General features: G+C 43.2%; 1 protein-coding gene across 14 annotated transcripts in view; it reads left to right on the forward strand.

Moving 5' to 3' along the window:
- The window catches only part of LOC132480134 (zinc finger protein 606), a 30,002-nt gene that overhangs the window by 12,610 nt on the left and 3,952 nt on the right, over positions 1-13,440 (forward strand). For 6 of the 14 annotated variants that reach the window (XM_060084047.1, XM_060084048.1, XM_060084049.1 and 3 more), the window contains exon 7: positions 4,057-4,174. In XM_060084047.1, the coding sequence (XP_059940030.1) occupies positions 4,057-4,174 (118 nt within the window). Of the gene's footprint in view, positions 1-488; positions 548-1,283; positions 1,354-4,056; positions 10,646-11,583; positions 12,377-12,946; positions 13,396-13,440 lie in introns of those variants that run through there. The other 8 variants (XM_060084056.1, XM_060084055.1, XM_060084054.1 and 5 more) reach the window with 8 other exon arrangements.

Here is a 13,440-nt window from a genome sequence, read left to right on the forward strand (position 1 = left end):
GTTGACATATTTCTTTTTCTCTCTGGCCTCCGTGGTTTCTGATGAGAAATAAGCTGTTTATCTTGTTGAGGATCCCATGTATGTGATGACTTGCTTCTCTCTTGTTGCTTTCAGGATTCTCTCTTTGGCTTTGGCTTTTGAAAGTTTAATTACAGTGTGTATGCATGGGCCTTCTAGATTCCCAGGAATATGTTAGGACTTTTCAAATCTATGGACATCTCACTCCTCGGGTTTTACTTTCATTTTCTGGTTTGTGTATTGTGTACCCCATCTGTTTTCCATCACCTCAGACAGTAACGCTTTAAAACATTGCCATTAAATGTTTGACACATACCTGCTTCCTAGAAGTTTTTAGCGCTATGCAAGTTCCCACAAGCCTTTCAAGTGGGGGTCTTCCTGGGAACCACCAAACAGGTCAGATAATGACTGTTCTTTGGGAATGAGGCTTTGAAAAAGCTCTAGCTTTGTTCTGTTCCTTCTATCACCAGAACTGTGAGCTGTTATTTTCCAAGGCTACTGCTGAGTTGAGGAGTCAGATGGGATTAGGGTAAGTTAAAATGCCACAAAACTCACCGTTATTATTGAAACTCAGTTTTCCTTGAATAAACTCTCCCTGGGTTGCTGCAAGGCTTTGGTTAATTTAGATAATTCTGAAGAAACTTATTCTGTCAGGTTTTGCCAGTTTTATGGTTGCTTTTATGGAGTGGTGAAATTTCACTGGCATCTTACCGAGGTTAATTACTTGCAATAATTTCTATTGTTTGTTTCCTGAGTTTCTTTATGCAACTATAAGCATATAGGCATATGTAGTTACTTTTCACCTTTCCAAAGGTAGAATACAATACACATTGTTCTGTATCTTGTTGTTTTTAATTTAACGATGTACCATGGCCCCCTCTTGAGTCCTGAGGTTGGACATCTTCCTATCTAACGAAGTGAACTTTTGTGGAGTCTTACCAGTTGCCCCCTATCTGGATCTGAAACCTTCCACCAAGGAGTCATGAATTCCAGTAGCTTTAATGGTCAGTGCTGACCATTCTAAGTAACTGTCCTGAGCCCTGTGGTTCCACCACCTCCATCCTTACGCTTCTGCCTTCTTGGAAGTCATCTCAACTGTCTCCTTGATCTTGATAGAACCAGGAATCTCGGCTCTCCCTTCTAGATTGTTTCCCCGTCTTCCTGATCTATATCCCTGATGCCAACCTTCTGTGAGTCCGCTAAGCTGGAACTGGGGAAGTCATTCTGACTGCCTGCTCTTTCCTCTCTAAGAAGTAATCTCTTGTCTGACTTCTGAGATTTTCTTCCTCTGAAATATCAGCTGTGTCATTCAGCTTCCACCAACATCACCCTCAGGTAGGCACCCTCATAAAATTCCAGCTCAAGTTGGTGAGTGAATTATTATTTGTTATTAGCCCCCTCAGATGTTGTTTCTAGATTTATATCCCTGAAATCTTCCATTATGAGGTCTCTGCCAGTAAACCTACAGTGACTTGAGTTGCCTTTTAAATAACTCTGACCAGATTTCAAGACCTTCCAATTTTTTCTATTATTTTGCTCATTTCCTGACTAGTTCCTGCAGTTAACTCAGCTGGCATCCTTAAGGTCCTCCTTATATTTCAGTCACATCACTCATGCCTTTGCTCATGCCATACCAGCAGTCTGTCTGTATTTGAGCCATGCCCGAAGACTGAGCTCATGTTATTTCTCTTGTGTGAAACCTTCCTTGATTGCTTCTGTCGTGGTCTCCTTTTCTGACCTGCCATCCACTTAGCATCTACAACCCCACAAACTCTCAGTGATGTAATGTGTGTATTCATAACTGTTTAGATTGTCACCTCATCACATAGATTATAATTTACAGGTGGAAGAGACACTCAGGCCATAAGTACTGAGTATGAAGCTGGACGGACATTGCTTATCTAATCAGTGACTTGGTCAGCTATCATTTTTAAAAGTTTCTACTGGAAAAATTCAAAAGTTGTTTGAAGATCATTCCCTAACTACTAGGAGCTAAGCTTAAAATTGATAGTAAGTGCCATTACTTGAGCAGAGTAGGATCTCTCTCTGTTGTAATAGACTTGGGTAGTAAAAGGGGGGAAATGGTATATAGTGAAGAAAGAAGAAGAACCTGGAGAAAGAGGACAAGGGTCTAGGCCCTGTCGGGTACTTGCAGCATTAGACCCTGTGGTATGCTGAATAATGATACCTGCCCCCGCAAAATGTCCACATCTGAAACTTGTGAATATGGCGCCTTATATGGCAAAAGAGACTTTTTCAGATGTGAATTAAACTAGGGATCTTGAGATAGATTATCTTGGATTGTCTGGATGGGCCCATGTTATCATGAGGTCGTTCTAAGAGTGAGGAAGGAGTGTCAGAGACACAGAAATGTGACTGACAGAAGCAAAGGTTGGAATGATACACTTTGAAGACGGAGGGGGGAGCTACGAGCCAAAGAATGCAGGCAGCTTTTAAAGCTGGAAAAGGCAAGGATGTGGATTTTCCCCTAGAGCTTCTGAAGGAAAGCTATCTTGATTTTAGCCCAGCGAAAGCCATTTAGAACTTCTGACTTTCAGACTGTGAGACAGTGAGTTTGTTATTTTAAGCCACTACACGTGTGGTAATTTGTTACAGCAGCAATAGGAAACTAATACAGACCCCTGTTGTTGGAGGACTGATACCTCAGCAGTGATGATAGGTAGCTTCCACATATTGAATTTGCCAGACATTTTGCTGGATTCACAATCTCATTTAATCTTCAGAAAAGTCACGTAAGGATAGTGGCAGAGCCAGTACTAAAATACAGATTATCAGACTATAACTCCTGTGTCTGCTTCATTGCAGTGTGCTGTCTTTCCAGTCTATCTCTTTCGTCATTATTCTACACATGTTAGAAGAACTTTAGGAGTATCCTGAAACCATGTGATTTTTGCCATTCGGGTGGATGATTTTGTGTTATTGACTGAACTCTGTGAGATAGAAAATAATGTGATAGCTTGAAACCTTTGTTGGTGATACTTTCTCTTAACCCCATCCCCTTCTTTTTTTGGCAGGTGTCAAAGTAGGGGAACAGTAAGGACATCATAACATAGAAATGAATTAGCACACTTTAATAATTGAAACATTAGTTGCTGAGGGGCTGGTTGTTCATCTGTCTTTTGTTAAACCTGTTATTATTTTTTCACCTTAATAGTATTAAATGCATCTGGATCCTCCAGACAACCCCCAGGTTCAGTGATTCACTAGAAGGACCCCCTGGACTCAAAAGGCATTATATTCAGGGTAATGGTTTATTACAGTGCAAGGACACAAAGCAACATCAGCAGAGGGTAAAGGTGCATGGAGCTAGGTCTGGAGGAAACCAAATGCAAGCTTTCAGTAATTCTTTCCCAGTGGAGTTGCAAAGAACTCACTTAATTCCTTCAGCAATGAGTTGTGTGAAGTGTCATCTACTAGGGAAGCTTGCCCAAGCCTGCGAGTCCAGGGTGTTTATTGGGGGTTGGTCATTTAGACACACATGACTGACTGACTAATCATGGAAGCTCCAGAACCCCAGAAGGAAAGCAAGTGTTCACCATAAATGACATTGTTTGTACAAACTATCTAGAGAAGTTAGTGCAGTATACTTCAAGGGTTCAAGCATTGCAGAACACTCCTATGAGTTAGAACATTCCAGGATCTCAGTCCTTAGGAGTTGGCCGAGGGCCAGTCATGAAACAGGCCTTCTTGGGAATGTGCAAAGTGTGACCAACTCAAGTGTGTAGAGTTAACTCTTTCCTGCACACACGTAATAACTGGTCCTCCTTTTCATGGGAAGATACTCCTAAATGGGTTTTATTCATATTCAGTGCACACTTTGCATTCTGGTTAACTACTTTTGTTCACTTTTTACTATTCTTCTCTTTCCTATTACGATCTTCTTCTGGGTTACAAGTCTATTTGGAAACAAGTTCATGCTTACCTTTTCAATAATATGGACAGTAAATCTTACCTTTTCCACTCTACTCTTAGAAGTTCTTTCCCTATGCTCTCATGGATATTTTCTGTTTATTTCAGAATGGATGAGAAATCTTGAAAGCAAAGCGTTGATCCCAACACAGAGCATTCTTGAGGAGGAACAGTCCCATAGCATGAAGTTGGAGAGATACATATGGGATGATCCTTGGTTCTCCAGGTTAGCAGTTGTGGGAGGTAAAGACCAATTAGAAATGTATCACATGAACCAGAGTACAGCTGTGAGGCAGATGGTCTTCATGCAAAAGCAGGTACTGTCTCAAAGAGGCTCTGAGTTCTGTGAACTGGGGGCAGGGTGTAGCCAGAGCCTAAGCATTGTTCCATCTCAGAAAGTTCCTCGAATAGAACATTTCTATAAGCCTGATACAAATGCTGAAAGTTGGAGATGTGACTCAGCCATAGTGTATGCAGACAAGATTACCTGTGAAAATAATGAGTATGACAAAGCCTTCTACCACTCCATGCAACCTGTTCACCCTGCAAGGGTGCAGACTGGAGATAATCTTTTCAAATGTACTGACGCTGTTAAATCTTTCAATCATATACTACATTTTGGTGATCATATGGGAATGCATACAGGAGAAAAACTATATGAATATAAGGAATGCCATCAAATCTTTAACCAGAGCCCATCATTTAGTGAACATCCAGGACTTCATATTGGAGGAAACCAGTATGATTACAAAGAATATGAGAATATCTTTTACTTTTCATCCTTTATGGAACATCAAAAAATTGGTACTGTAGAGAAAGCATATAAGTACAATGAATGGGAGAAAGTCTTTGGGTATGACTCATTCCTTACACAGCATACAAGCACTTACACTGCAGAGAAACCCTACGAATATAATGAATGTGGGACGTCTTTCATCTGGAGCTCTTACCTTATCCAACATAAGAAAACGCATACTGGAGAGAAACCCTATGAATGTGATAAATGTGGAAAAGTTTTTAGGAATCGTTCAGCCCTTACTAAACATGAACGGACTCACACTGGAATCAAACCCTATGAATGTAATAAATGTGGAAAAGCCTTCAGCTGGAATTCTCATCTTATCGTACACAAGAGAATTCATACGGGAGAGAAACCTTATGTATGTAATGAATGTGGGAAGTCTTTCAACTGGAACTCCCATCTTATTGGACATCAGAGAACTCATACTGGAGAGAAACCTTTTGAATGTACTGAATGTGGGAAATCTTTCAGCTGGAGCTCCCATCTTATTGCCCACATGAGAATGCATACTGGAGAGAAGCCCTTTAAATGTGATGAATGTGAAAAAGCTTTTAGGGATTACTCAGCCCTTAGTAAACATGAAAGAACTCACTCTGGAGCAAAACCATATAAATGTACTGAATGTGGAAAATCCTTCAGCTGGAGCTCCCACCTTATTGCCCATCAGAGAACTCACACAGGAGAGAAACCCTATAACTGTCAGGAATGTGGCAAAGCATTCAGAGAACGTTCAGCCCTCACTAAACATGAAATAATTCATTCTGGAATTAAGCCCTATGAATGTAATAAATGTGGAAAATCATGCAGCCAGATGGCTCACCTTGTTAGACATCAAAGGACTCATACTGGAGAGAAGCCCTATGAGTGCAATAAATGTGGAAAATCCTTCAGCCAGAGTTGCCACCTTGTTGCCCATCGGAGAATCCACACTGGTGAGAAACCCTACAAATGTAATCAATGTGAAAGATCCTTTAACTGTAGCTCTCATCTTATTGCACACAGGAGAACTCATACTGGAGAGAAACCATATAGATGTAATGAATGTGGGAAAGCATTTAATGAGAGTTCTTCCCTTATTGTACATCTGAGAAACCATACTGGAGAAAAACCCTACAAATGTAATCATTGTGAGAAAGCTTTCTGTAAGAATTCTTCTCTTATTATTCATCAGAGAATGCATAGTGGAGAGAAACGCTTTATATGCACTGACTGTGGAAAAGCCTTTAGTGGTCACTCAGCCCTACTTCAACACCAGAGAAATCATAGTGAAGAGAAACTCTGTGAATTGAATTGATGAGAGATTTTTCTTTTATTGTACATTTGATAACACATTGCAAAAAACCCTATAAGTGTAATCAAGAGGGGAAATTTTTAATACGAGTTCAGTAAGACTTCTCCCCTTGTTAATCAGTAGAAATTATCTTCGTAGAAGAAACCTGTGAATGAAAAGAATAGGCAAAAGCCTTCCACAGTTGTGTAGACTTTATTTAACATCAAATAATTACAGTGAAGAGGACACCAGGAATCCTACTTGAGCAACATGAACGTAGGGAATGAGACATCTTTTAGTAAGAGATCTCAACTATTTGTGGATCAGAGTGCATTGTTAAGGGAAAATCTTTATCCTAGGAAAAGTGTTTCAACTAGAAATACGCTGTTTCGCATCAAGCTGGAATATTGGATGGAAGCTTTACAGTAACATTTTGTGCATCATTACGGAAACACAGATTGTGCTATTATAAGGGGAGGGTCTGGGTGCCCTTTAAGGAATAGAATATGGAATACTAAACCTGAATTTAAGGGAAAAAAAAGTGTTGAATGCGATATTTACTGTTGATCGAGATTAACCTTAGAAAAGATTAGTAAATGAGATTACTAATGATGGAATGGTATTGCCCATAAGTATGAGACTGATGTTGGAACAAAAGGTGATACTTAATAACCCAGTGTGTCAGTGACCATGGTTTACTCATTACTGCATTGTTGGACAATTAGTTTGTAATCTGTTTTAGGCAGTCACTGTAAGTTATAAATTATGGATACTGAGTCAATATACATAACAAAAAGAATAAAAAGGACACAAAATTGTATATACATATCTACTATAACATCTAAAAAGTGTATATGCATAACGACTGGAAAGACTCATGGATAAATTAACCCAGTTAAGGTTTTTTTTAAAGTTTTACAAACACATACAGCACTTATCATGTGCTAGACTTTGTTTTAAATACTCTTCAAATATTAACTTGTTCAGTCCTGTTAATTCTATGAGATAGGTACTATTATTAGCCCAGTTTTACAAAGGGAGAAACTGAGGCAGAAATCATGAGAAACCTACCTAAGGACACACAGCTAGTTAGGAATAGAAAGATTGTTCGGCTCCAGAGATTGTTTTAACCACTGTGTTGCACTGCCTCTGCAGTGATTTTTTTCCCCTAATGTTTTTTTTTTAATTTTGTCCAGTGTTCTTATAGTAGATATTTGATAATAAAAATCAAATTCCTAAACAATGAGAAATAAAGTTACCTGGCTTTCTGCCCTGTGGGATTTCGGGTACCATGAGAGCAAAGCTCCCTTTGGAATATGAAGTCTGGATTGGACATTCAGAATCAGTGCATTTTCTGGGCCCTGGGTTCCCTAAAATTTCACCACCTATGACTCTGAAGATTACAGCAGAGCAGGGGCTGGAGGACTCACTGGAGGTTTGGGCAAGTCAGAGGAAATGCCCCTTGATGGGTTTAGAATGCCCTTCATGAGGCAGAGGGCAAGAGACACATCTGCACATGAGAGCACCATTTCTCGAGGTCTCCCTAGAATTCAATGTTTATATTTTCTTTATCTTCTCCAGATGAAGAGATTACTTGATAGTAGGGAAGATTCAGAAGGGAAAGGAGCTAATCAGTCATAAAACGAGGAAGTTTCTCTGAGTGCTCAGAGTGGAATCGGGGCAAGATGAATAGGAGGACTTGGGTGGCGTTTCTTCGGTTCACAAATATTTCCTGTATTTCCCTAAGGTACGGCTATCATTAGGGGCCAGCAGTCCTTCCTGGATGGGTTTCAGGGGCATTGGTTAGCAATCCAGGGTACAGAAGGTTCATCTAGTTCTTGAGGGGTCCATGACTCTCCAGTGGTTGAGAAAAAGTGGCCTGCTGGTATGGTGGGACTCTGTGCTCACTGTCAGACTCCCGTAGCTGGCGCTTCCATAGGTATGTAACACTGACCCTACCTTAATGTATAGGGGTTACACAGTAAAGGTTGCCGGGGTAAATTCATTGGATTCTTGTGTGCTTTGTGCCGAGATCCTTGGCGAGGACACAGGCAGCACTATTAACCTCTGTATGACACGGCAGCCTAGTGCATCGAGAGGCGCACTGCCAATATATGGGTATGGTGCCCTAATACCCTAAGCAATACACTTCGAACCCAGAGCGTCTGACGTAGGGACTACAGAGGAGTTTGTAAGTCATACACAAATACTCCACAAGCATCCTGGCAAGTTCTGTAACTGTACCACCAAGCTTAGTATCTTTTAAAAAATACTTCTAAAAGGGCCTCCTGGACTTCTAAAGTGTCCTTCTAAAAGGGTCCCAGACTTCTGCTTCCTCCTAGAAGGATTCCCTACCTCCCTACCACCTATTACACAACCTTGTGTATGCCAAGGGCTCTCAGGTCCCCTCTTACCTCCCTTATTCTAACCCACATCTAGCTCAGTTCATTGCCCTTTTGATCCCCACGCTCCACTCTTCCCCAACTCTGAAACCTGCTGGGCCCAGGTGGAACTCTCCATTCAGCCACCTTCTGCTGTGACTGAAACTTGGGTCTCCCCTCTGCACAGTACCTTTTCTTACGATCCTTGCGGGGAGTGGCTGCTTTCTCTCCCGCTCTTCATTTGTCGCTTCTTCTTTGTTTCCCCTCCCTTCTCTCTAAAACTGAGTTCTGACTCTTGGGACACCAAACTGTCGTATCACTCTTGCTTCCCTCTGTTGCAGTCACCTTATGAATGGTTCACCCTTCCCATCCGTAAAGATTTCAGCTCTTGCTGTATTGCATCTAAAACCACCCCCATCATAATACCTCCTGATTTTATTGTCCAGGTAGATGATCTTCCTGTGTCCTGACCTCACAGTTCTTTGACCTGTCTGCTCACGGTTTTGTCACCCACCCTGCAACAGACAGTCACTCCCATTGTCATCCCTAGGACCATTCCATTACCAGTGACTGGAACCTCTCCACCATTGGTTTCAAGTGTCTTTTCCTAAGCTAGTTGGCTGTTTAGTACCAAGATTCCAACAATCCCTTCACTGAATCTTCCCTTACGCTTGCTCCCAGCAGACGACTTTGCTTCCTGTTTCCCTGAGTGACAGAAGCCAGCAGAGGCCTTACATGACATCTGTCCACCTTCCCTACCCACTTTCCGTAATTTCCGTGCCTTCCCACTGGTGCCTGTATATGAACTGACTGGGTTGGCACCAGAGCCTGTCCCATGTCCACTACTCCAAGACATCGCTCCAGCAAGTTTCCCTTATCTCTTGTATCCTCAGGTTTTCTATATATACTGGATTATCCCCATGGACATGTAAACATACTTTAAAAAAAAAACAAAACAAAAAACCCTCTGGCTCCTGAATCATTCTCTGCTTTGTTTCAGAAAGCAAAATATCTCAAAAGTTGTCTCTTCTTGCTGTCTTCACCTCCCTTCCATTCTTTCTTTTTTTAAAAAAAATATTTATTATTTTTGGTTGTGTCGGGTCTTAGTTGGGGCACACGGGATCTTTCATTGCGGTGCATGGGCTTCTCTCTAGTTGTGGCACGCAGGCTTAGTTGCCTGGCAACATGTGGAATCTTAGTTCCCCGACCAGAGATTGAACCTGCGTCCCCTGCATTGGAAGGCGGATTCTTAACCACTGGACCACCAGGGAAGACCCCTTTCCATTCTTTCTTGGACCCACTCCAAAACCTACCTTGCTGCCAGATGACCTCCACACTGCTAAATCCAGTGGTCAGTTCTGTTTTCTTCCTTGACGTTATCAGCAGCATCTTAGATTCTTAGATAATAGATCATTCCCTCCTTGAAACACGTTCACGTGGCTTTGGGGACTTGCCTCCTGCCTCTCTGGCCTTCATTTCAGGCCCCTTGGCTGTTCCTTCCCCACCTCCTTTACCTCTTACTGTCCGACTGACCACTTCCCATCTGCTCACAGTGCCTTGATCTCATCCAGTCTTGAAGCCCTGTAAACACCACTGGTATGCTGATGACTCTCCCTTTAAGGCCACAGTTCGATGAATTTTGAAAAATGTCAACACCCTTGCAACCACCACTACAATAAAAATAGAGAAGATTTGCCCTTCTCCAAAAAGTTCCCTCATGTCTTTTCACAGTTAATCTCCACCCTACCCCAAGACCTGGGCAACCACATGTCTGCTTTGACAGTACATATTAGAATTGTCTTTTAGAGTTTTATAAAGATAGAATCATACAGTATTGTATTCATATGCTACGTTTGTATCTAGATTCTTTTGCTCAGCATGTTTTGGAGGCTCATCCACGTTGTAGCATTTATCAGCAGTCTACTTTCTTTGCTGAGTAGCTTTCCATTATGCGGATGTGCCACAGGCAGTAGTCATCCTGTTCACCTGTAGATGGACACTGACTTGTTTCCAGTTCTGGGCTAGTGTAAATATAGCTGCTATGGACATTCTTCTTCAGGGCTTTTTTGTGTATGCAGGTTTTCATTTATCTTGGGTAAAAACCTAGAAGTGGAATAGCTGAGTTGTATGGTAAGTAAACGTTTAACTTCATAAGACATTTCTATGGGCCTTTTAATCTGATGTCTTTATTCTGTTTTACATTCTGGGAAATTTATCTCATTTTTTTTTTTTTTTTTTTTTTTTTTTTTTTTCTTTTTGCGGTATGCGGGCCTCTCACTGTTGTGGCCTCTCCCGTTGCGGAGCACAGGCTCCGGATGCGCAGGCCCAGCGGCCATGGCTCACGGGCCCAGCCGCTCCGCGGCATATGGGATCCTCCCAGACCGGGGCACGAACCCGTATCCCCTGCATCGGCAGGCGGACTCTTTAACCACTGCGCCACCAGGGAGGCCCTATCTCATTTTTTAATATTTCATTTTTGCCATTTAAAAAGTTTCTCTTTTTAGGACTCCTATTATTTAGATGTCAGCGTGTCTGTGTCTGTTGTTCATATCTGTTACCTGCTCTTTTATGTTCTCTAGTTCCTTCTCCTGTCTTCCTTTTGTCTGGACATTTCCTCAGCTTGCTAGTTTGTTTCTCAGCTGTCCATTTTGCTGCTCATTTCCTCTATTGTGTCTTCATTTCAACCACTATTTTACATTTCTAATATTTCTACTTGGTTCTCTTTTATGTGTTCTTATTCTCATTTCCTATTGTTAGTATTATGCCGTATCTCTTTAAATGTACTTAATTGACTAAGTTAAAATTTTGGTCCATCTGTTCTAATATACGTGCTTCTGGTGGAATCTGTAATCCAGTGTGGTGTTTTTCTTTTTGAAATAGTTATGCTCAGAAAATTGCTTACTTCCTGGCCAGTGAGCACATTTATTTCTCTTAGGGAAGCAGCTACTCCATCAATTTTTATGCATACATGAGACAGGATCAGATCCTGGTCACTGTAAGCCCCACTGAATTCAGGGGTGGGAGGATGGATGCTAGGATGGAGAGGTGAAGACATCAGAAAGCCAATCACTGCCTTCTTACCTCACAAGATAACTGAAATGTGATTCACCAGCCCAGGGCTCTGTGGAGGCAGGATGGAGAAACATGTGCCTGATGTGATGTAGTCTCTGCCTGTCTCTCAGCTACTCCGAAGCCCTGCCTTGATTCCACTCCTCAGGAAGCCTGAACCAGAGGCTGTGTCACTGCAGCTGTGGGTGATGCCGGACCGTCCAGTCAACGAATTCTCACTTTCCACCTCACTGCCCTGTCTTTACTTGCTTCATCGAACACGTCACTACGGAACATCACCTGGTCTATTTTTTTCCTTCCTTATTGTCCACACCATCTCCCGAAACCACAAACTAGGCTGTGATCTCCATGGGGGAGGGCACCTCATTGGTCCTGGTCGTGCTGTGTCCCTAGTGTCCAGCACAGCACTGGTGGTTCTGTGAGCGCTTGGAACACACCAGCAGGTTGTTGCTTGTGCTTCCCAGCAGCCAGACCTCATCAGGTGGGGTGGCCATGAGTTCTCATCATCCTGGGTCTCCTGACCATGGAGAAGAGACTGGGGGTGACTGTGGGGTGGTGCCCACAGGGAGAAGGGCTTTGCAATCAGACAGATGGTCAAGAACCCCTGTATGTGGGAGGACTAGTCAGAAGGCTTGACCATAAAATGGGGGGTGGGGGTGGATATCAGAGACGCCACAAATCAGACTCACCTTGCGGGCAGAGGGGAGAAGTGGCCAGGAATGTGGGTGGTGCTGGGAGCTCCCCAGCAACACAGAGTCTTCGAGTCACGAGGGTCAGGGCTCATCCCAGCCTTCCCTGCAGGTGCTGTTCTGTCTGCACAGGCAACACCCACCCTTGTGTCGTCACAGAGACAAAATCCCTCTGCAGATGGAGTGAGCAGCACTTACGGGCAGCACTGGGCTCAAGGTGGGTCCTTGTGGTGGGAGGAAGTGCTGAAGAGTCTAGACAAGTATGTATGCCCTCAGGATGGAGGGTCCCCAGGTGGAGAGCTGGGGGCCCAAACCACAGGGAACCCGATCAGATTTTCCAGCAGGAAGTCACTAAGTTTGGCCTTGCTCCCCAAGCTCCTGATCCTAAAAGTCACTTGGGGGCTTATTAAAAATATAGACCTCCTGGCCTCAACCCCGATCCGCTAGACCCAGTGCTCTGGAGATTGTTGTCATGCTGGGAGCAGACATCCAGTGGGACCTGACGTGGAAGGATGCCAGCTTGGATTGGGTCATTATGGGTCCACTTTGGGCAGGACCCAAGCAAGGTGTGAGGGACTCTAACCCGGCCCCATGCAATGATGACACCATAGGAAAAGGTGGTAGCCCAGGCTTCATGTGGCCTAGAGAGGCAACCCCAAGATCCGCTTCAAAGGGTCCTGGGATAAAGGAGGGGTGAAACCTGGAGGTGAGGGGTGACAGTGTTGAACCTTACCTCCAGGCTCCTGGAAAAGAGACAGTTGAATCCCTCCAACCTTTTGTGTTCCAGGAAACGGCTTACTGCGAAGGACAGACAGGACTCTTGACCCCTCTGTCACATAGGACAAGGCCAGAGCCAGACTCTCCGAATTTCCATTCACTCTCATAAGTGATTAGCTAGACTGTCCGCGCTGATCAGTCAGAACAAAAGTCTCTTGAGTTGACTTCACCAAACTTTAGTTCGGCTTCTTCCCTCCCCAAAGACCCTTGAACTCTGACTTACTCCTAAGGTTAAATAAGTATTCGAATGCAGGAAAGTGGCCCCTCTCTAGAACCAGCTGACAGCAAGACATCTGCTGCTGCAGTCCGATCTTCCACTCCCCACACCCGGTTCTTTCTAGACTTGTTCACTCCTCCCTGTGAAAGAAAGTTCCTTTCTGCGCAACCTTGGAGAGGCTTGCAGATCCTACTGTCAAGAGTGTTCTCCCTACTGCAACAGTCCCCCTCTCCTTACTGGAATCGTCTTTCTGAATGTAGTCTCTCCTTACCTAAGCTTGATTTTGT

This window comes from Mesoplodon densirostris, chromosome 19, assembly GCF_025265405.1.
Source record: "Mesoplodon densirostris isolate mMesDen1 chromosome 19, mMesDen1 primary haplotype, whole genome shotgun sequence".
In the NCBI taxonomy this organism is placed as follows: domain Eukaryota; kingdom Metazoa; phylum Chordata; class Mammalia; order Artiodactyla; family Ziphiidae; genus Mesoplodon; species Mesoplodon densirostris.